General features: G+C 36.8%; 1 protein-coding gene across 1 annotated transcript; it reads right to left on the bottom strand.

Moving 5' to 3' along the window:
• Positions 1-1,116: 1,116 nt before the first annotated feature.
• LOC121408232 (TLC domain-containing protein 2-like) lies at positions 1,117-17,755 on the bottom strand. Its single transcript, XM_041599626.1, has 4 exons — positions 17,334-17,755; positions 9,173-9,255; positions 3,198-3,280; positions 1,117-2,113 (listed from the first exon to the last, which is right to left on the bottom strand). Exons 1-4 carry the CDS (start codon positions 17,573-17,575, stop codon positions 1,736-1,738), a joined length of 786 nt encoding a protein of 261 aa, XP_041455560.1. The 5' UTR covers positions 17,576-17,755; the 3' UTR covers positions 1,117-1,735.
• Between the last annotated feature and the right edge of the window lie 7,540 nt (positions 17,756-25,295).

Genomic DNA, 25,295 nt, shown 5'->3' with positions numbered 1-25,295 from the left:
CAGACATCTCACCAAGAGTCAGATCCACACCTTTCACATGGAATCTTTTCATTACAAACCCTCACTGAGATATTCCGATAGGGAATGAAAGAAAGCCACTCCTCTGATCCCTGCTACAAGGGCACTATGCATCTTTCACACATCCCCATTAGTTGTCTATGATGAGTCTTAGCTTTAACAATGAAAAGACATTTGCTGGTTTCCTACAAGAAAGGCCTTAGATGACTGTCAGCAAGGTACATGTACCTAAACCACAATGATCTCTTTTTTTTGTTTTGGAACACATTTGGATTACCTGCTTTTTCTTTTTTTCATTATCTCTAGCACAAATATGTTGTTGAGAATCATAAAATTTGTGACAAAATTGGTCTCATTAAAAATAAAATGTATCATATTTTTTGTTTTAATTTCCTTTTTTCTTCATAGCTCATCACAGTAAACAGAAGTATAATGAAATTCTAGGAGGCAATAAATTGAAATTCAATCATATTCTTTATATGGGAGTTTCAAATTGATAATAATTTCATATACTGATGAAGTTATTAGAAAGGCATAAAGCACTACATTATTCAAATGACTAATACCCAATTTCTTCAAAATTCAATTTTCTTGACTTTACTGTGGGGGATTAAATGAATTATTAATCTCATTTTCAAAGTCTATTATCATAAAAATTTATCTTTGCTTCATAATAGTAACTTGGTGAATTTCTCCATTTTCAAACTATCAGATCTAACTTCAACTCAGTCTTTTCATTCTTTAAATCATAGCTGTCTTATTCTCATCCCCACGTTTTCATACATTTACATGTATGTTTTCTTCAATTATTGTTTGAAAGATTATTAGTTTTTTATTTAAAGGCAGTTATATTCATTCAAAGCATCAATATCACATACACACATCATTATAAATTTCAAAATGATAAATTCAATATTTTTTAAACTATCGTATGGTTGAAGTAAATTGGAATCACTGCTGGGTTCAACCTAAACCAACAGATCACTTCCTGCTTTCATTACAATCAAAGTACAAAACACCTCAAAATACTCTGAATGACAAACATGTAAACATACCATTAACAATCTCATGATCACAAACACAGTACAGACCATGGACCTACAAGCAGAAGGTCCATGGACAGACATACCCAATTTCTCTGACAGGCACTCACTTTCCCATTCACAATAGAGTACTGAAGTAATGACATCACATTTCATTTCAGCATTTGGATACCATGTTGAGCATGATAAAAAGACAAACTTCTACAGCCCAAAATTGGGTGGGAATCTATCAATGATGGTCAAACATGTAACCCTATTGACATCAAACTGTCATCAACCAGGCCAATTTAGATTGGCCTCAATGGGGCTAATCACGTATTGTGACTACCTTGAGCCAACAAGAACCATGCCAAATTTGGTGAGAGAGAGGCTTTGCATCATGTGCTACATGTACCAAATAGGATCATTAAACACATTTCCATATAAAAATAAAGGATGATGACATCACAAATTTGCACTCTATGTGAGTAGTTCTAATTAAAAATAATTAATATGTGCATGCAATTGCCCAACACATACCACACCTTCTCATATGCGACTTGATGAATGCATAATAAGTTTCTCATAAAAATAATATGACAACTGAATATGAATATCAGTTTTGACCAGGATGGTGTGTATATTCATCATATAAAAAAGAATTGTTGAGATGGATAACGCGGAGAAAGGGAAGCTTATTTGTCTAAGACATCCTTGTAACCACTATTTGAAAAGAAGTCACTGACAAGGAGTCTTAGGAAAAGCACAAAGTTTACAGTGATCATGATCGTTAGTCCACAGCCAGCCAGAAGGCTCATCGTGATTGGTAAGTCCTGCGTGTGCTGGGACAACCACCAAGCCATCCAGATCAGCACACCGAAACGGAACATGATATACGTTATCACGTTGACAATGCTGTTGACTATGTAGGTCGTCGACGACTTGGGATAGCTGTTCATGAGTAAGAGCTGCCGTAAATGAAGGAATATACTGTTGACTTCTGCCATGAGCGCCACTACGGCATAGCCTATGTAGTGCTGGTAGTACAAGGCTACCCCAAAACATGTGAATATCTGGATGGAGAGAGAGAGAGAAATGGAAAAAGAGGTAGATTATATATAGCAATTGTTGACAAAATCATTAAAATTTCAAATGAATGATGGTTGAAATCATCATCATGCAACAAAATATACATGTACAGATGGATACATTAATACACAAAAACCATCAACACTAAAATTTATGATGTGTACAGTATATCCCCCAAAATGTTCAAAGGAACATTTCTGAATTTAATTATAGGGAAGGGGGATCTAAGATTTCATAAATCAAGGGGGGCAAATGAAGTGTATCAATTTTGTTTGGTAAAGAAAAGGAGTTCCCCCAATCTAATAAGCAGACCTAATTTGGCTCCAAGAGAAAATGCAACATTTGCCCCCCCCCCCCTCATTTTCCCCCAAGCCACAAATCAGTAGGCCTACAGCCAGGTGGGGGGGTGGACGCTCAAATTATTTTTTGATGGGGCGTCCCTCACAAAACTTTTAAATGGACGTCTAAGGAACTAACTAAAGCGGCACGTCCCCGTACCTTCAATATACAGTATGTGAGTGCCCCCCCCCCCCGGGCCTACAGATGATTGGTCTTCCTTTTCTTCTACCATTCGTAGCTCGGGACTTTCAACACAATTGTTATTGGCAGTCTATGTACATGTACATGGATAGTACAAGTAGACGCGAAAACTACACCACATTGCATACAAACCACTCCTTGTACAAATTTCACTGAAGAAAAATGTGTACATGTAGTTCACTCATGTGTGGTAGGCCTTGAGCATTAAACAATTGTTCACATTCACGTTCTTTTCAATTGTCATGAACTCATTCCATTCCCATTACTAACAAAACCGTATATTTCACTATGATATGGCAGCCAAACTACTTTTAACCACTAGCTGAATCAATGCCAAGTTAAACAAATTAATCAGCTTTGTTGTTGGGACAGCACATTATTGCAAAACAACTATTATACACCCAAAGCAAGCCTTGATGCAAATTATATGGTGCAGGTATAGTACAAGCATTTAGCTGAAATCCATGCTTATTTTTTTTTCTGTTTTTGTTATAAAAAAAAGGTTCTGAATTTTACAAATATACTTACAACAATATGATGAAGTAGTAAAGGCCACGAACTGGAGATTTTCTTATATGCAAGCATGTCTAGAAAATCATACACGAAATAACCTGCAAATAGAAATAAAGAAAAAATAAATTGTGAGTAGCAGTGCTGACTTCTAGTTGGTTTTGGTCAAAGATACAAAATGAAAGAAACATTATCAATGAAAGTTGATGATAATTCCTAAAAGGAAACAAGAGTTTTGAATTTTCAAAATTTTCACCCTGTACAGTATGTAAATTGTACACTGTAGTAGTGCCTACAATGATGGCAGATTAATAGGCAGTACCCATGATTATGCCCATGTTACATGTATGGGTAGGCCCTACATGGACATATTCCACAGCCATTTTATCAGGATTTATTTTCACAGAGCATTTATACATGTTGATTAAAATTTATCACAAATTTCTGAAGAAATGGAAGTCTATGAACTTTACAGTACATAATGTATGGGAGAAGTGATTTCACAAAACAATTGCTTTAATAGCATTATCTTTATGAGAGATGGATTTGGGCAACAGAAGCTTTAATTGAAATGCTTCCCTCAAATCTACTTCTTTACTTGGACACCGTTCTCACTACCATCCTAAAAAAATAGTTTACTGGAAACTGGAATCTACAGTGTACTGTAGTTTAGGGGAAACTATTTTAACTTAATGAGAATGATCGAAGCCGTCTTGGAAGCAATCTTCCAAACCGTTCAGAAAACCACTTCACGATGTACATGTAGTTTTGAAGATCGCTTTGCCTCGTTAAAGTGGTAATAGCGTGAGGACACAACCGATCTTTGGGAAGCGATCTTCGCACATTTCGAGCACGCTACTCTACATTGTGGTTTCAAATTTCTCGCGCAGCATGTCACCCCACTGAGAGTCTTCCCAAAGCAACAAGACCGCTTTACCTGAAGTGGTTTTGAAAACAACTTTCGGGTGATCAAATGGGAATGCTAGCAAATCCATCTTCCAAAATAGTTTCCTGAACCAGTTTCGAGTAAACCAGTTTTAGAAAGTATAATGAGAACAGTGTCTTGTTCTATTGAAGTCCTTGATGAGTTATTATCAGGAGGGTATTTCACAAAGATTTAATAGAGTCTCACTTTACAGTAAATGTCTAGTTGCATCCGGTAGAAAAGGCATAACCGCATTGGTCAGATTATGTGAAGAGGGAGCGCACTACTGCGTATCATTGGATCAATAGATTGAGCATTGCGTATCATGTACATGTACGCATCAGCAGTTAAGTGCGACCCTTAAGTCATACGTAAATCTTTGAGAAACACCCCCCTGGATGGACTGAATCTGAGTATGTTGCTCATCATGGACTGAAGAATGTGTATCATGGTGGAAGATTTAGGATTTACCAAAATGATAGGAAGATTACTGGGTTTTGTTCAGTCGATTCTCAAATTAAAAAAAAAAGAAATCCCTTAAAAAAAATCATAAACAACCTCAAATTAAAAAAGAAATCCCTTAAAAAAAATCATAAACAACTTAATCTTATAATGTGGAGCACCTCTGGCAGTCTCATCTGCATTATGTGAGCAATGCTGACTTTGAAAACATCTGTATCAAATAATTATTCACAAAAACACAATCCATATAATAATCATGTAATCATAATCATATGATCATGTGACCTAAGACTTGTGTAAGATGATCAGTAATATTTGATTACCACTATGTCCCCATTTCATGAACTATATCCATACTTGCGGTCAAAGTTATGATGGCAATTCAAGATTACCCCAATCATGGCTAAATTCAATTGACCGTTTTAATAAATGACCTTCGACCTTGGGTCAATGTGACTTGAAACTCACACAAGACGTTCAGTGGTATTTGATTACTCATATCCAAGTTTTACGAACTACATGTAGATCCACAAACTTTTAAAGTTACAACTTGGTAATACCCCATGGTAATCACCAGCTGTGAAGGATGGTTCTCCTCTATTATGCTTTTCACACTGCATTTCCTTAACCCCATACTATCCTTAACCCAATACTATATCTCTTTTTTTTCTATTCACACTGTCTTTCTTAACCCCATACTATCTTTTTTTTGATTCACACTGTCTTTCTTATCCCCATACTATCTGGTCAACCGTGGTTAATGCCTTTACCCCGGACTATCCCTCAGCTCATGAATACTGATGATTTTACCATACAGAGCATGATTAACGTGCAATTCGACTTCTGTGATTAATGCTTAGCCTCACTTTCCTTAGCCCTTTTTCGTTTTCACACTGCATCTCTTAGCACCGCAATTGTGGTGCTAGCACCACAATAAGCCGGCTAACCCTGCTTTTTTGCAGGGCCAGATAGTACCGTACTATAACTACTATTTACCGTGCTAGCCCACTTTGCTAAAATGTAGTGTGAAAACGAAGTGGGCTAAGCTTAACCCCGGGAAATTGATGGGGCTAAGACCCCCCCCTTAGCCCCACCAATTTAGGACAAAAAGTGCAGTGTGAAAAGCATGTATGATGACCTACTACACATGCCATGCACCTGTTCAACATTCTCCTTCAAGACATTGGCAATTATCTGACATTTGTCTGTGCTCTGTCATGTTGATATACTTGTGAAAACATTGTAATCATTTACCTTGGGAGTAAGACTAATTATTAAGACAGTATACTTTTATTCTTGTGATCTTGTGGGAAAATAATTGGGTTACTTTGACGGTTTGAATATTCCAAAATTTCATTATTCTTGAACATGGAAATTGCATACATGTATATACATGTACCAAGACATGGCAAAAGTTTATTGACCCTAAATGACCTTTGACCTTGGCCATGTGTTCTGAAACTCGGGCAGGATGTTCAGTGATACTTGATTATTCGTATGTATGTCTAATATGCGCTACACGTAGATCCATAAAATTTTAAATTTACAATGGTAATTCAACAAATACCCCCAATGACCAAAGTTCATTGACCCTAAATGACCTTTGACCTTGACCATGTGTTCTGAAACTCGGGCAGGATGTTCAGTGATACTTGATTATTCTTATGTCTAATATGCGCTAAATGTAGATCCATAACATTTTTAATCTACAATGGTAATTCAACAAATACCCCCAATATGGCCAAAGTTCATTGACCCTAAATGACCTTTGACCTTGGCCATATGACCTCAAACTAAGGCAGGATGTTCAGTAAAACTTCAGAACTCTAATGCCCTAGTTCTATGATTATATTTCAAAAACTTGACCTAATCAGGTTTTCGAGCAGCGCAGTCTACATGTACATGTACATGTACCTGTATAGTCTCACTCTGCAAGCAAGACAAACAAATTGGACAATTGCTTTTAAAAATAGACGTAAGAAAAGGACTGGTAGCCCTTGACACACATGGCTGGAAAGCAAATCGCTCTTGGAGTTGGAGTTCACCTTCAGCGTTATTGAAGGAGCTAACACTACTTGTAGAGATTTCAAGGACTTTCAAGAGCCTGATTAAACTGTCTTATCATAAATTGTAAATACATGTTCATAAAAAAGCACAACTTATCTACAGGTCATACTGATCATTGCTGATCTGATTGTTGTATTAAAGGCTATATGTACATGTATGCATGACAGATCATACACAAGAGGGTCAATATATATATAGTATTTTGTGTACAAATAACCTTTATTCATCAAAGGCAGTTTAAGTATTAACTTTGTCAAGAATTCAACACCAAAATCACCATTCCTGCCAGATAGGCCAACATGTACACGCTTAAACACATTTTCCATTTCAATTTCCTCACCTGCCGACAAATTGGTTTTATTCAGCAGAAAAACATACATGTAGAGCAAAATATTGGTGGTTTGCCATCTAGAATAAGAGAGGTATGAATTTTTCAAGATTTTAAATTTTAATTTGTGACATCATTATGTGAGCAGCTCCATCCCCCATTTTGTCATGTAATACTACTTGAAGAAGGGAACTGTACAGTCAGATGATACTGATAGCCTACATGTACATGTATATCCTCTGCACAAATAAAATCACTTAAATATTTTGAGAAAATGACACTTTAAGGAATTTATATCACACAACATGAAGGAGCTGCTTGCTTGTCTGTGATGTCACAATATCATTTTTTTTAAAGTACATGTTTTGTAACCCTAATTCTTTAACCGACTTTCATCACACATTCACCAGTATCCTTCTCTTTTTTCAGGCGTAGTGGAGTGGTGCAATTATCGGCAAGTTTTGTTTTGTGATGATCTCAAAACGCTCAAAGTAAACAAGAGGGTTTCCTTAAATACAAAAATATGTCACAGAAATCTCCTTAAAAAATGAAAATTAGTAAAAAAAAAAATCACTTAAATTTCACAATTTCAGTATTTCAGCATGGACGAAACTGAGATATGTCAAAAAGTAACTACAGGTATAAAAGAAACTTTGTCTGAAAAATTATTTCTGGTAAGCCAGGCATACGAATTCGGTCTGGAAATAATCCAACTCATTGCGATTTTCAACCTGAGAAATTTGTGTTCTTCCCAAGTCAGCCCACTGAAAGCGATGATGCCCGATTGATGACGCCATCACCTGACTTCGGTCCCGTATACTCACTTTTTTGTCTGTTCTGAAGACGGTGAAGCACAGGCATTGGCCAGCTGTGCTCCAATGCAGGGAAGCTGCAAGAGCATGCGAAATGCCCATTCATGTCTTGGACAAATTGATGAGAATGTGGTTTTGCAGTGAAGGTGTAATAAAGCAAGTTGACCAGTGAAATGTAGCTATTTCGTACTACCTAAGCTTCATTCATTATTGATCACAATCATCATGTGTCGAAAAGTAAAGGAAAGACGGAATAGAGAAAAATTGAAATTTCAATGCTCATCTTATTCCTTCGATCAGCTCTCCATTCCTTAGAATGCATACAGGTAAACACTTGGGCCTGGTTGTAATAGAAAGGTTTAGTGATTGATCTCAGGGCTGGGTGCCATAGCTGATTGCACTCCTTGTTTTTTTTTTGTGATGTAAACCCCATATACATGTACATTTACACAAAATACAATGATTTCTCAAAACTAGGTCTTCAGCACAGCATGGATTTCCGTTAGATATTCAAAAAGAATGGGGAGTTTTTGCCGAGTTCATTGCACCGCTCTGCTTGGCCGTTTTTTTTTTCCAGCTTTTATTAAAACCAACTGATTGCCAGGGTGAAATTCCCCTTTTTGATTCTCCAAAGGAGCATGACGACTGACGAGAAGTGTAAATTATAACGGTCACTTTTACGGGACGAAACCATTGGACCACAAAATCACTATCAATATCCTATTCAAATCCAATTGAAATGGATAAATATGCTTTTATGTCTGTGTATCAATAGAAACTAATTAAGGGAGAGAAGATTCCATTGTAGTGGTGTTATGGTCTACAGCTTAAAAAATGTTTTTTAAATCTATCACACTCAGCTCATCTATCACTGTCAGAATGAGGCTGTTAGTGACCATGGGGTGATAAAAGGGCTGGTCTGGAAAGCACTGACAGAGTAGTTATTTCCTCAACAATTAATTCAGAAAAGTCAATGTTCAGTTGAAAATGTCGGTCAAGCTTTAAAAGTATGATCATAAATTTTCTATATGAAAATGTAAAGAGCTGTAGTATATGTAAAAAAAAACATTACATGTATTCATGGACTATCTCAAAATTAATAGAGTAATTTCCCCCAAAATGGAACCACATTGTACAAAAATCCTGAAAGATACTTGCAGGGATGTCAAAATAAAATAGTTTGTTTAAAAACGTAATGAATAAATTCAAAGCGTTTTATAAATATTTCTAAACATAACAAAATAAACATCTTTTTTTAACCACAAGCCTGCATCCTTGGAAGACCATTCAAAGCATGTACATTGGATACATGATCATCATGACTTGGTCATTTTCAACATTTTGTTAACAGCAGTTTTAAAAACAAGGACCTTATCAAAGAGCTTTTTGTAGTTCTTACCTGTAGAAAGGGAAACTAGAATCTCACTGAATGGAGTAAAGTTGTGTATTAGGTCATCTAAGATGAACGGAGATGTGTATAAACTGTAATGAGAATATAGAGAAAAAGAAAATAATTAGAGCCCTGTTTCAATGGGTACATGGCAGGATTCATTCCTTGAATGCATGAACGCTGAAAGGCAGCTCGAGCTAAAGCCGGGGTAATAATAACAACGCGCCTCGGAAAAGAATATTTCTAGATAGAAGGCACATATAAATGCCTATTATTATCAATAGACCATGGTCTGACGAAAAACAGGATAAAGAGGGGGTAGAAAAGGAGGGGCAACATTCATCTACACATACATGTACCATCATGTACATGTACATGTATGAGTAAATAAAAATATGGATGGGAGACTTCCATGCACCATCTTTAACAGACAGTTGGTGAAATCCTTGCAGCTACATGTATGGGCCTCGGAGTAGCAGTCATTGCAGGGCCATCATTCTTCCCAAAATGATAAATTAGTACATAATCACATGCACAGATGATGACTGAGAAGTTTGGAGCACCTCTAGCAGTCTCGCCTGCATTACGCAATTCAATATAGCAGCAGTTTTGACTTTGAAAACAACTATCATTCAAAAAAAAAACATTCATGTGATGATAAAACACTACCTGTAGTGTATGTTATTGTTCATTGACCCTATTATGACAATTGACCTTGATAGTGTGACCCAAGACAATCAGTGATACTTGATTACCCTTATACATGTATCCACATTTTATGAACTAGATCCATAAACTTTTTATGTCATGATGGCAATTCAACAAATACACCTCCCCCAGCCAAATTTCATTGACCTTGGTCATGTGACCTGAAACTCACACAGGATGTTCCCCAATGCTTGATTACTCTAGGGAGTCTTCAATGTCGGCTTCCAAATTTATACGGCAACATGGATCTTGATTGAAAAAATGATTACATAACGCAGGTCTAATGAGAAACAAAGGGTGTTTTTAATGTCAACTACATGTACATACATGTAGGCCTATTCCCAGTCGTAAAAGTAAACGTCTTTCAAATTACGATTCGCAGGAAAATTAAAACATTGAAAAGGTCAAATCAGCTCAAACTTACGACCTTGAGCGTCCTGAATGTGATATCTAAAACAACTGCGTATTGAAACGCCTGTTATAAATTTGCTCTCACAATGGAAGCCTGCGCAAACAGGTACCAGAACCGACCTTTCTTGTGATGGGTCAAACCGAGTACTAAAGCTGCGCTAACGAAAGCGGGAAATTTAAAGATGATCAACATACAGTATAAACAGCTTTATATTTTCAACACTGAATGGTGCACCACTAATAATGATTGTGTTTGGTGTTTTGGAATTGAGTTTTCAACCATGATTCATGTTGACATTAAATTTGCATTATATCAGTTGTCAATCCAACTTCTATACATTAAAGTTCTTGGAGGAAAAAATATGAATATTATTTCATATAACAAAATAGAAAAGAACAAGCAGACATGACATCTTCGGTTTGCTCATATTCATGGAGACATGCACAGATCTGTTTCACATAAATATTGCAAATTACATACATGTTAAAATGTCATAGCTTTGTTATTCCTTGTACAATTTTGATCAAATTTTCAGTCACAGTGTTGTTTCATTTTCGTTGATCTGTTGAAATCATATTATCTTCAGCCTGGAGTATACCTTTTAATAATAGGAAGGGGTAATTTTTTTGTCACCCTCACTTTTTCAGGAAAAGGCAGTCAGAAAAGCATTAAAATGGGGCTAAAGAGAGGACCCCAAGGTTGGGGCACTACATACATGTAGCTTTTCAAAATGGACCCATAAACAAGTATCCTGCTTTTAACAATTTATAAAGGAGACCCTATTAAAAGTAGCCTACATGCACTGTAGGCCCTAATTTGTAATTTTACCCTCCTACCCTTCAGAAAAAATGTCTCAAATATTCATGATCGGGTGAAACAGACCCTTTCCAAAAATCTTTCGCAAAAGGCTGTTGAAAAATATACCTTTTTTTCCCCAATTTTGTCATTTTTGGTTATGGTACCTTTTTCACTGCACTTGCATACACTGTAAATCTCCCGCTCGTGAAAAAAAGGGGTTTTGGTGCTCTTGTTGACATGCATGGAGTCCACCTTGAAATGAGAGTGGGCCCCTGTAAAGAGAACATACACTGACAATATATGCAGTACATGTACGTTTCAAGAACCCTGGTATGAGAATATGACAGAACTAGATATGTACATTTAATAGCAGGCAACAAAAAATATTTCCCTCTATCACTTGAATCAACACTTAAAATTTTCAGGCAAATACACATCACAAACATGTATTTTTTCCATCTTGAAATGAATATGTGATAATTCATAAGGAGTAGACAAATACGCTCAGCAAACAATTTCATTTCATATGCCAAATTAAAGTACAATGGTCAACTGGAATTGTTACGAAAGCTATAGCCCCAGGCACACTCGCATGAGTCGCATTTAATAAAACTAGCATGCACTACATGTATATACATGTACATGTATACTGTACATAGTGTCATCGCGCCAACATGGAGATACATGTACATGTACTAATGTAATGTAATGTACATGTAGTAGCTCCATGGAAAAAAATCCCTGCAAGGTCAGGTAAAGAATCTACAGACTGTATAGACAGGCCTACATGTAAAGGGGGGATGAGAGAAGCCACAAACATGTTGGGCATGTAAAAGTATGTACATGTACATGCATGTATGTAGTAAGGTACAAATTGGATTTGGCCATAAGTATTATCTTAGCATTTAAAAAAAAGCTATCATTTAAACTAAAATTAAGCAAAAAATAGACCCTGCATGTCGAATTATTAGTTTATAGACCAGAATTCATGCAAACATAAAGGCCTGTCACAATAGGTCTCCAATATGGGCCTCAATGTGTACATATAGGCCTACATGTAAATATATACATGTACATGTACAGTGTACCCCCAGAAAAAGGCAAGAAAAATGCAAAGCACATACACTGTACATGTACGTGTAGACGATGTACAGTTCCGATTTCCACAAATACTACCCCAAAAATCAAACGCTCCTTGACTTTCAACCAATGAAACACGCATATTAAATAATTAAGGACTTAGACTTGACGTTTTCTTGATCTTTCTGTAGCAGGCCCCTGGGCCTTCAAAATTAAGCTTTTGCACGTTATTCTTCATGTAATGCTTCACATGCGGCTATCATTCATAAATTCTTCTTCTTTTATTTACACACCTTCATTCATATATTATGACAATGATGCAGTGCCACATACTTAGACAAGAGGCAATCACTGAAAATGAAAATTACACAGAATTAAATTCCCATGTGAACATAACCCCTAACGTTACACAACCACCCAATATGTAGGTCATAGTATGTACTCTGGGTGAATGAATTGAGCTGCGGATTTCTCACACTTGCGTGTATTTGCACTTTATATACGGTACATTGTAAGCATTGATTCTGGGAATGTGTAGTAGGCCCTACCGTATGATAATAAATTGAACTGTCTTGGAGTATACTGATGTTAGTTAAATTTCAATGCACTGTTACATACATGTACATGTAGAATCAAAGTAAAATCAATTGTATACAAATATGTAACTAAATATCTTTAATACTGTATTAATTTGCATCTGACTCTGACAGGAGTACATCACTTAATTTGTCTTGCTATCATATTATAGCCAGTAGATGATAGTGTAGCATCTTCTTTGTAAAGCCTAATCCTGATTATTCGGGTCATCACTATCAAAATTAACTTTAACTTTCAGCAGCTCTATTTATATTCATCATTATCATCATCATATCATATTATCATTATCATCATCATCATTATCATCATAGATCTTTATCTTCTTCTCCTTCTTCACAATTGTTCACAATCACTTTAACCACCATCACCATCATGGCATCATCACATCATTACCACCACTATCACCATCTCCATCATCACTGCCATCATCATCATCAATATCATTATCTTCATCAATGTCCACTATCATTTTACCTGACCATCATCATCCTCATTGTTGTCATTTTTATCATCATGATCATCCTTGTAATCTTCAGGTCATCATCATCATCGACAGCAGCATTATCATCTTGAAGACCTCTTATTATATTAACAACCAGATCATCATTAATTATTGTGGGCCTGAGTTGATCATGCCAGAACATGGGGTTCCGGCAACTGTTTTCCCATTCAGTGTTACAAGGAAAGTTCTATCTTTAGAAGTAAAATAAAGGAGCACAATTTTGGCTAAAATTTTTAACTGGGCAGCTTTTTCCAAATATCTATATTCAGATTTAAACCTACATGTAGTATCCATTAAAGGTCAAGTCCACCTCAGAAAAATGTTGATTTGAATCAACAGAGAAAAATCAGACAATCACAATGCTGAAAATTTCATCAAAATCGGATGTAGAAAGTTATGACATTTCAAAGTTTCACTTATTTTTAACAAAATAGTTATATGAACAAACCAGTTACATCCAAATGAGAGAGTCGATGATGTCACTCACTCACTTTTTCTTTTGTTTATTGTTTGAATTATACAATATTTCAATTTTTACGAATTTGACCATTAGGAACTCCTTGCCTGAAGCACAAAATAATAAATAATGGAATTACACATGTTCAGGGAAGAATGAAACTTCATTTCACATGACAATGATGAGAAAATAAAAATATTTCATATAATAAAATACCCCAAAAATAGTGAGTGATGTCATTAGTTCCTCATTTGCATATACATGTGCCGACCAAGATGTGCATATATTAAAGATAAATTCCAGTTTTGGTAACGATCTCAAAATGACTTTTGACAGAATCTAATATAATGACCACCAAGTGTCTGTTTGTATGAATAAAAAATATGTGCCAAAGGATTCTGGAAGAAATTGTGTAATTGCTGAGAAATAAGCAAAATAAGCGTGGATTCGGTCACTTCCGTCAGGTCTTTATTCCAGCAATATTAATACTGTCCCACGTGTGCCTATCTGTGTTGGTGATCTTCAGTGTGAACATTTTTCAGCGTAGATTTCAAGATTTCACAAAGTTCAGTTTATGTAACTGTACCAGATCTAGATCCTCGATGATATTCTGACAATTAAGCCTGGTTTTACAGACTTTCTCATGAAATCAGTGTTTACTGCAACTACTGGCATTTCTCTTTAAACTGTTTTGTGAAATGAAGCGAAACTTTAAAATGCCATACTTTCTTATTTTACATCCAATTTTGATGAAATTTTTAGTGTTATGCTTGTTGATTTTTTCTTTTTATTCAAATCAAGTTTTTGTTGGGGTGGACTTGTCCTTTAAATTCATCTAGGCAGAGGTCACTTGAGGTGGGATTGGTGAATTCAGCATGTTCCGTTTCTTCAGTTTATTGTGTGTACGCAGAACACAGCAGAATGAATTCAGAATAAAAATACAGTAAAACACACACTTCAGCTTCAAGCATACAACAGTAGGCTACATTGTAGGCCTACACTGCAAAAACTCTCAAGTTTAGTGGGTCAGAAAAAGACAGGAAATTACTAAGCTAGTGCCAAAACGATAATGGCCCTGGCAGATCTACAACATGTGACTAATTGTTTCACTTTTCATTTTTTTTACAAGTAGACCTATGTATGCAAACACACCTGAACATGATTGTATAACATGCATCATGGGTATAGTACAATCTTAGTATGCATATACAGATTCTTCAACTCTACAAACCAAACTCAAATAAGACATCCACATCCCAACCCCCCCCCCCCTATTGTGACAAGTTCAAAGACAATCCATACCCAACCTATACTTATTAGACAGGAACTAGATTTGAGATTGGAAAAAGGAAACCAATATACCTTTGCAGACTTGATATTCACTGTATACGAATAAGACGTGGATCAGAAATTTCCTTCATGGCCGTACTCAGCGTGTAGTAATTGACGGGGAAAGTTCCGACATTGCACCAGTAACCTCAGGTGTACCCCAGGGCAGTGTACTTGGGCCGCTCCTTTTCCTGGTCTACATAAACGACCTTCCCAACTGTGTCTCCGATGGCACCAATGTCAAGCTCTTTGCCGACGATACCATGGTGTATAGGGCCATCAACAGCCATGATGATGCAGTTCAGCTGCAACAAGATCTAAATGCACTACAAGAATGGGAAAGGAAATGGCTAATGGAATTTCATCCCGGGAAATGCCAGGTTCTTCATGTCTCCAAACGGAAGAAAAAAGACCGACATAGCCATACATATACAGTCCATGGAACTGAACTAAAGCCTGTTGAATCTGCCAAGTACTTGGGCGTTGAGATTTCGAGTGATCTCTCCTTTGACAGACACATTGACAACATTACCAAAAAGGGAATGAAGACACTTGGCTTCTTAAGGAGAAACTTGCCCGGTAAGTCATGCTCCAAGGAAACCAAAGCTGCCTGTTACAACACACTTGTTCGGCCTATCGTGGAGTACGCAAGTTGTGTGTGGGATCCCCACACCAGCAAAGCCATTTCCAAGGCAGAATCTGTGCAACGGAGTGCAGCTCGCTATGTGATGAACAATTACTCAAGACGATGTAGCGTCACAACCATGATTGATGCGCTTCAGTGGAAGACCCTGCAACATCGTAGAGCAGTGTCAAAGCTTACTATGATGTACCGAATCACCAACCATCTGATTGACATCCCCGACGACCAGTTGGTACCGCTCAACACTCCAACCAGAGGCCACAGCAAGAGATTTCTAATCCCACGATCACGCACATCACTACTGAAGGATACGTTCTTCCCAAACACCATCCGTTTGTGGAACGGTCTACCTGAAAATGTGGTCATCTCACCATCGATCGACATCTTCAAGACACGAGTCAGAGATGTCGTCTTAAACTAACTCAAAATATGAGAACAATTTGTATATAGTGTATATGCGTTCGTTTTTGGACTTATTTTCATCAAGCTTTGCTACGAGCAACACGTTTAATTAGCCGATAGACAACCAACTGTTGTGCGACGATACTCCGTGGAGGTTTATGCACACTACTGGAAGAAGAAGAAGAGATTTTTCTTTTTTTTTCTTTTTAGGGGGGGGGGGTGAACAGAACCTTCTTGTGCAGTTTGCCTACAATGTAACTACCAATCCCCCCCATAAAAAATCATATCCTCTTCAGTGAAATAACAATGGTAAAATATAAAAGCATAGTGATATCATTTAGAATTTTAATATCATACAAAACATTGTATGATCAGGATAGGAAATAAAAAATTGTACCTACAGGTGTGAACTTGACTGATCTATGAATTCATTCAAAAGCCAGTCATGAAGAATGCATATACATGTACCGCCTCAAACTTAAAACTTTTAATGTCATACCGTACTTTCTTTACATCCAATTTCGATGAAAATTTCAGCATCATGCTAATTATCCATCGCTAGTTTGATTTTTCTCTATAGATTTATTCAAATAAACATTTTCCTGGGATGGACTTGACTTTTTAACTGTTTTGTGAAACTGAAAAATAAGTGAAAATTTATATTGCAAGAACTTTTACATCCGATTTGGATGAAATTTTCATGGTTTTTGTTTGATGTTTCTCTACAGTACAGTACTGATTCACATCAACATTTTTCTGGGGTGGACTTGACCTTTAGTTATTTAGATCTACAGTACATGTAGGCCTAAATTTTCAGGTGGAAATATAATTACAAACACAAAATACATTACAAAGTCTACTCTCTATACTAGTACAGTCTCTTATTAAATTTAGACCCCAGGGATAAAATTCAATAATTCTTGATTCTCTACAAAACTACACCAAAACTAAAGTTGTTTTTCTTTCAAAAGTTTTAAGAGTAGACATATCTACATCACATGTACATTGAGAATTGAAAGTTTTGGAGCAGTGACGACTCAGCTCAGTGCTAGTAGTGGCACATAGTTATGGAAATTTGCCTATTGGGTGAAAAGGGAGGGGTACATGTCAGTCAGTAACTGCGTGTCTGCATTTGAGAGGGGCATTTTGCCGGTTGACTTACTAAAATACTAGGCTGGATTTTTGCATTTTTTACTTTTACCAAACCAGTTGAAGAGAAAAACAAATGCATAATTTAATTACCAATACAGTGATCCAGTCCCTGTGAGGAAAGCATGGAGAAAAGAAGCCATAACATTCCGCCATTTAAACCGATTTCCACCAGAATATTTATCAGGCGCGGGCACATAGTTGAGGGCTTGATTGTAGCACTGGAAGCCCAGAACTGACCCGAACAAAGTGTACAGCACAACTGACCAAACTGCGGGCACTTCGTTCAATCCGGCCTCGACATGTCTTCGTAAATTTGATTCGATTTGATCCATTTCTGTTCTCTTCTTTACCTATTTCCAAATTCGATGAGAAAAATGACAATATTTTACATCAACCTGTGAACATGATAATTATTCTAGCAAAATAGATCCACAAAGTCAAAGAAACGCGTCCAAAGAAACACCTTGCTCATGAGCGCTGCACCGTACACCCTGATCCTGAGACAGATTATACGGTATGCGCATGATATACGCTAGAGACGGCAAATATGAAAAACTGTCGCGAGCAGAACTGTGGAGAAAACCCGGCGAGAAAAGGAATCGCGGGGGCCGGGTAACGCCCTTGCCCTTTTAGTTTTTGAAGCTCCTTAACCTTGGATTGGTAGAACCGTTGGTAGACAGTCGTTGGTGCCCATGCAAGCAATACAAAGAGTTCAATCTACAGACGTGCCCTTGAAGATGTGGTGATTGGCGAGTGTTCTTGAGTTTTGAGACCATCGATATGAATCATTTTTAAAGGGGAATCCAACCCAAATAAAAACTTGTTTTTAAAAGAAAAAGAAAAATCAGACAAGTTGATAGGTGAAAGTTTGAACAATATTGGACAAATAACAAGAAAGTTATGAATTTTTAAAAGTTGTGAATATTGGTAATCACTATACCTATGGAGACTTCAAATTGGCCGCTTATGTGATGTCATAGTGATGTAAGGCAAGGACTACTCTTCCATGTACTTCAATACATATTATGGCTAAAATGTCATTTTCCCCAAAAGTTTTATTTCAAATTGTATTTTTCTTTCATGAGGACATTAAACAATATACTACCTGGGTTATATTTAGATTACTGCCCCAGGGGAATGGGTAATTAGGAGAAAACCACAAATCCCTGATAATAAAGTACATGGCCTATGGGAAAGTTGTCCTTGCCCCTTGTCATAATTTACTTACCCAGTTGCCAATTTGAAATCTACATAGTATTAGTGATCTCAAATTTAAAGCAGCTATAACTTTCTTATTGCTTGTCCGATTTCTTTCAAACTTTCACCATTCTGTTTAATTTATTTTTCTCCTTCCCAACACAACATTATATGGCCAAGGCTGGAATCATCTTTAAATACATATATGCACACCTTACGACTGTACGCGATCCGATTTTGGAACAAATCGCAGTTTGCTCATTTCCTGCATGTGAATGGAACATATCATTTTAATTAAGGTTAAAATTAATTGAAAGAATATAATATAACCATTTTGAAAGATTGGAAGCCTTTATTTTGGAGTAAAGGCCAAATTGGTTTCAAATCGTAGCCAATCGTACGACTGCATGTCATTACGACTAGATATTAAATTAGCTTTTATTCTAAGAAGGATGATAGCACAGTCACAGATTTGCACGTTATAGGTATATTCGTACGATGATTCATAGAACATTACACAGTAAGTTATTCCAAGTCTCTATATTAGCATCAAATTCTACTACACTTTATTCTGAAATCGGGTCGCATACCAATCGTAAGGTGTGCGGTCGCCTTTACTCCCTTGCACTGTAAAAAAATAATAAATAGTTAAAATTACTCAACTAAATTTGGCAGTTTTAAGTCCCGGTAATTGCACTTGCAAGTAAACTTTACTTATTTTCTTTGCATCTCAAGTAAATTAAGTTACAACAACTTAATTCAATTAAGGAAAACAATCGCTGAAATATATATTTAAGAAAAAATAAACAAACAAAACAAGGGGAGTGGTGGACTTCCGTTATCCGAAACTAAAAAGTCATCAATCGTCCCACGTTCAGTGGCATCGTTTTCATCAAAAAACGTATATAGACATCTTTTGTCCAATATTAGACTTTGTGCATTGTCACATGTACATGTATACTTATACCCCCATCTCACTAGATGGCGATTCCGCTGCGATCGTCAACAATCGACAAAGCGTGGTATATCGTAGCTTGAACGTGGCTTGATCTTTTCAATCTTCTCCGTCGTACCTTGATCTTTTCTGAAGCGGCAAGGATCGCCACCATCTTCCTGGTCGCCACAAAATTTTGAACATGTTCAAAACTTACGTAGCGAGATCGCGGAGGTGCTAAAGCGCATCATAATCGAGTCAAGAGCGTATTACAAACGAAATATTCGTAGCTGTAACGAAGCTCCAACGCACAAAGCGCAGTAGAAGCGCATTAAAAGCGGCACCGATCGCCCGTGTTTTTCAGGCCCGTTCCCAAGACAATTCTGCTACGCTGCTTCCGTTTACTAGGCGACTGCCTTGCGCTCGACACGCTTCACACCGTTTCCACCCCCGGGTTTCCACCACGACGCTTTTCCTTTGGGTGGCATGTGACACACGTTCTCAGCCCGCTGCAGGCATTTGCGTTGCGCTTTTGCTGCGCCGCTGATGACTGGCCAGCGATTGAGCAGCGACCGTCTGCGCTGCTATGAAACAACGTGCCGATGGTAGCGGATCATCTCATTTTCAACAGATTACGAGGCGACACCACGACGTTTTCAAATATACTTCCCATTAAAAGGACCAAAAAGGGAAGCTGCCCAATCTGTTATGCCGGCGGTCCAAGAGGAAGCGAACAAGAGGTTATGGTGATGGTAGAGGAGGAGGAGGTATAGTAGGAGGATGAAAATCTAATTGCTGACAGAGCCAGCTTGAAAGAGAGAAAAAAAAGACGCTCGCATGTCTTGATGACGAAATGGGTTACCTCCGCAAAAATATATAAATTGAATGTTTTAAAAATAGAATGAATTCTAACTACAGTGACAGTAAACAATATTAAAATTTTAATGATTCGATCACTAATGTATTGATTGGGAAGGCACACTTTATGGGGATTCTGGCATTGTGCCCCCCCCCCCCCCCCCCTATGAGTGCTCTCACATCAGTAGACTACTTCTTGAAAGCAAATTTGAAAGGAATTTAACTAACAATTTTGAGTGACAAACTTTTGTGGAAAAAAATAAACAAAATGTAAAACATTTTTATGTTCTTTTATGAAATTCTGGATGCATCCCTCATATTAACTATGAGGCTCATCGACATCTTTTGAGTGAAATTTTAATATATATTGTATATTATGACTTAAGTGACAGCCGGGATCGGACCCAGTATCTTTTTGGCCTCCTTCTACTGTCCTCGTATCAGGTCCTCGTATTCAACTTCTAATTGAAGTTGTTGTATAATGCTAAGATGTATAAGTCCAACCAAATTCTGGACATCCATGTTGGTCGGAGGTTGGCAATCGACTGAAAAATGTCTCTTGTGCCGCGATCAATATGCCGATTGCTTGAAATCGTTTCAAGAGCCCATCATGAACGTAACACAATCGTTCCATTCGTAGCACCACCGTACCGAGGTCCTAATTAGCGTATGGGCCTCGTTGTACGGTCGCTTTGATCGCAGAAGCAGCGCATCACATTTGCCTCAAATCGTGGCAAGAGAGTGGCAGCGTCGTACTACCAGCGTATTACCATCGCCTTCAGCGCAGGTCCGCGTCGCAGTGAAGTTTTAGTGCAATCGCCTCGCAGGCTAAAAATAGAATTCGAGGACGATTCTGCTACGCTTTGCGGGATTTAGACAGATCGCCATGGTCGCCATGGTCGCCATGATCGCCATCCTAGTGAGATGGGGGCCTAACATTTATATTTATACGCGACCGGTTCATCCTAGCAAAAAAAAACAGTATAAGAATAACATTAAATGGGAATGAAACCTTTGGAACAAATAGGCTTGCTTGTGTAGAAACAGAGAAATCAAAGAATAAGAATAAAGAAAGTTTGAGAAAAATCGGACAAATAATGAGAAAGTTATGAGCATTTGAATATTGCAATCACTAATGCTATGGAGATCCTCCCATTGGCAATGCGACAAGGATGTGTGATGTCACTGATGAACAACTTTCCCTTTGATGAAAATACCCTCAAAATGTCTCTTTTTGCTTTTTCTTATGATGATACAAACTCTTTATCCATGATGTATTCTTAAAAAATATGTATTACATGCCCTCATGTAGAAAGAACACATGATCTATGGATAGATGTGATAAAAGAGGCAATTCAGGTGAAATATATACTAAAGTATAGAGTTGTTGACAAGTGACATCACACATCTTTGTCGCATTGCCATTTTGAGGATCTCCATAGCAATAGTGATCGCAATATTCAAATGCTCATAACTTTCTCATTATTTGTCCGATTTTTCTCAAACTTTTGTTGATCCGTTTCTTTGATTTTTCTGTTTTCACACAAGCTATCTTGTAATGGTTTCATTCTCCTTTAACATTTTTCGAAAAGAAATTTTATGATGAGTGACTATCTAATATTGCTCTAAATTTCTTTGATTCGACCAAAGAATAAAATATTTTGTACATCCTAATCCAAAACAATTTCAAACAAATAGATATGACAGTTATCTAAAAAAAATTAACATTTATTTGCTCTTAATGAATATTCAGGTATTTAAATAAGGCGTTAATTAATAAATATAAGTACATAAGTAATAATTATCCTTGCATAATTGGAATTAAACATAAACTTAATCGAAGCAAGCTAGCAATACGTAAATTGTCGTAATATTGAACCCAAATAAATCGAGTAAATTAAAAGACAAGTTAGATCTACTGAAAAAATCGACAAAAAGTTACAAATAATAAATTTTACTAATGTATGTGTTAACTACTAATTCAGATGATTTTTTTGCAGTGTGCATGAGTCCCCTTACTTTCTAGTTCTTACGCTTGCGATGCAGCCAGGGAGGGAGGCTGAATAATTCCGTCCCCATCAAATGTCCATGATGTGCAATATTGTTTTCTTTGCCATTGTTACCATATAAAGCCTTTATAAAATTACAGTTGTTTTGTGTTTCCTATATATGACGAGGAATTTTATGACTCTGGTTCTCCCTTCTATCCAAAGTCAAATCATTTTCTTTTTGAGGGGGGAATATTACTCTATGATTCTTTTTTAAGGATTTTAAACAACAAAATAATGTGTATAATGTTGTTAAATTTGCAACAGTACCTGTATATAGATGATTCTTCAGCATTAGAATGAATATATTATAAACTCATCCTCACAAATTCCAAATAATTTTAAAAGTAAGAAACTTGGTATCACATTTTTGGCGAATAGCTGAGAGAAGTCTTGCCAACTTGAATTAACTTTTTCAATAATTAGAAATTAAAACAAATGAACCATTGCTTCATCTTCTTTCTTAAAAAAGGAACAGCTTGGAGAATCCTTCAGGGGCCTGTAATCGATTTGGGGTGCTGGTATGGAAAAACATTCGACTATACAACAAAAAATAAATATATATTTTCTCACCCCAAACTGAAGGTAATTTTTGATCAGAAGAAATTTGACAAGGAAAAACAAAAAAGTTGCGCTTACAAAATGAAAGTGATTTGGTCGAAGTTCTATATAACAGCATATAGGCCTACCAACCTGATTTCCAGGGGGTGCTGCCTGTATTAGAACATACGCAGCGCCCCGGCTTCCCAGGGCGATGCTATATTCTTGTGATCTCATGAACAAATTCGTTCAAAACAAGTGCTCGATTAATATTTTACAATAGAAGGATCTCATTTTACGTATCAATTACAGTGAAGACAAAATTAGCGTAATATATATGAATCAGTCGTGAAAGACCAATTAAGTTACCATAAAAAAAATTGTCGATCCATTCTCTTGGTGTATAATTCAATAATAATTCTGAGTGAGACAAAAATTTTGATCTTTTTAGGAGAAAAAAACACCTAATTTTGTGATAGATTTTAAATATCATTATTCAGAAAACTATATAATTTATTCACCCTTTTCTTTCTCTTTCTCTTTCCTTTCTTGTTCATGAAACTTTTGGGGCCATGACCTCTAAGCTCCCCCCCTCCCCTGTATGCAATTGTTCCTTTTATATATTTGTGCATGGTGTGATACCAAAATCCAAACAAGTTCTTCAAAAAAGCCTATACACCTGCAGAGAGAAGATGGTTCAAAGCCCTATATTATACAGTATGGCATAATATACCAGATACTGCATTAAAGGGCGATGATTAAAATAATAATGCTTGGATTTTGATCGACTATACATCTATTAAACCAGAGAGATTGCATGACATCCACCCAACTATGCCGTTTCTAAAAAAAACAACAACAAGAACATGTGATTCAGCTTTGTATGTTACCAATGCATTACTACCAGGGGCATGAGCTTACCAAAGGTGATATGCATCTTTTTTAATACTTTTCCCCCAAAAAAAAACAAAAATATAATTCGATAGTTTTCCAAATTGATTTGTTTTATTAGAACAATGCAAGGAGGAAAGAGAACTTCCAAACACCAAGGTCCAATCTGGACTATTGCAGAGCAATCCCAATGAGAATGGATCGAAGGCGAAGTGTTCCAACCCCCTAAAAATATACCCCTAACTCCTATCACCGATCGGTGTTTTTTCTTGGGGGGAACACTTCGCCCCGGCACTTCGCCTTCCATAAAAGGTCGCACTTCGCGTTCCTGTATAGGCCTGGCATGTAATTAACATAGGAGGATCCATGGGGCCGAGGGGCCTCCCCCTATTTTCGGAGCAAAAAAGGGGGAAAGAAAAAAAAAGGAGGAAAAAGAGGGGGGAAGAAGAGGAGGAAGACTAGTGAATAAAATAAAATGAGGTGACATGGAAAATAAAAATAATATCATGTCACTATAGCCTATATCAATTTCCGCTCGCGCTTCTCGTGAGCATTACATCATTATCTTGCTCAATACGGAGCTGAAAATATCAAGTTTGGAGAACAATATACCAAACATATAGCAGCTCGAAAATCGAATTTGCATTATTTTGTTTAATTTACAAATTGATTTTTAAAAAGTGCTCTATATAAACAAATGTCAGTTTTTTGGTCTGAATAACAACATTTTCTGCTCGCGCTGCGCTCTCGCCAAATTTGTTTTCGTGTATTCCATAAAGTTTTCAAAATAGCCCTTTTCATGCAGGTCTGATTGTCAGCTTATCAGCTAGCACTGCACACTCGCATTTTGAGCTCTTTATATCTCAATATCAATTTATTAGAGAGTCAAAAGGGGCCTAAGCTTTCAATCCTAGCAGAATCTTCGACGGAGGCATATTTGCATATTGCCTCCGTCGAAGATTCTAATAGGATCGAAAGCTTAGGCCCCTTTGACTCTCTAATTTACTACATTGGCTCTCTTTTTTTTTTTAGATAAGCAGTTTTCAGCAGCTTCTTTTCGCCAATATTTATGACAGTTTATCAACAATTTCGGATCGCGATTTGCGCTCGCATTATTGTTAAAACTATATTCCATAATACATTCTTTTCATAATTACAAAAGTGCTTGACAATGTCCAGTTTTCAGGTCATAATATTAACAGATTTCGTGCTCTCATAAATTATATTCCTAATAGAATAATGAATAAGATATTAATTTAATAATTAAATTTTCCCTTCTTCAGAATGGAATATCGACAATTTTCATCTCGCGCAGGCTTATCTACAGATGACATTATGACCCAGTCCTATGTCAAAACTCAAAGTAATAGGCCTATAATGAAAAATATCAGCCTTTCATTTAAGGTCAAGCCCAGCCCAGAAAAATGTAGTTCGCGCTCGCATTGTTTGATCAGTGAGATACATATCCGTTTAATGACATTGTCCTTAAAGTCTCTATTAGGTCAGAATAACTGGCAACTGAGGGCGCTCAAAAATTTTGTTGGTGCCCCTCACTGTCTCCAATGCCGTGACCCACGGTACACC

This window comes from Lytechinus variegatus, chromosome 2, assembly GCF_018143015.1.
Source record: "Lytechinus variegatus isolate NC3 chromosome 2, Lvar_3.0, whole genome shotgun sequence".
Lineage (NCBI taxonomy): Eukaryota > Metazoa > Echinodermata > Echinoidea > Temnopleuroida > Toxopneustidae > Lytechinus > Lytechinus variegatus.
Note: the sequence above shows the minus strand (reverse complement) of the source record. Positions and strands in the feature narration are given on the sequence as shown.

What these genes read in the sequence shown, in the direction of transcription:
- LOC121408232 (XM_041599626.1), bottom strand. Translation starts at nt 17,575, where the DNA reads ATGGATCAAATCGAATCAAATTTACGAAGACATGTCGAGGCCGGATTG. An exon ending in GGGACTGGATCACTGTATTG is followed by an intron (nt 9,256 to 17,333) that starts GTAATTAAATTA and finishes TTCTCATTACAG; the next exon opens with TTTATACACATCTCCGTTCA. An exon ending in TACTACTTCATCATATTGTT is followed by an intron (nt 2,114 to 3,197) that starts GTAAGTATATTT and finishes CTCTCCATCCAG; the next exon opens with ATATTCACATGTTTTGGGGT.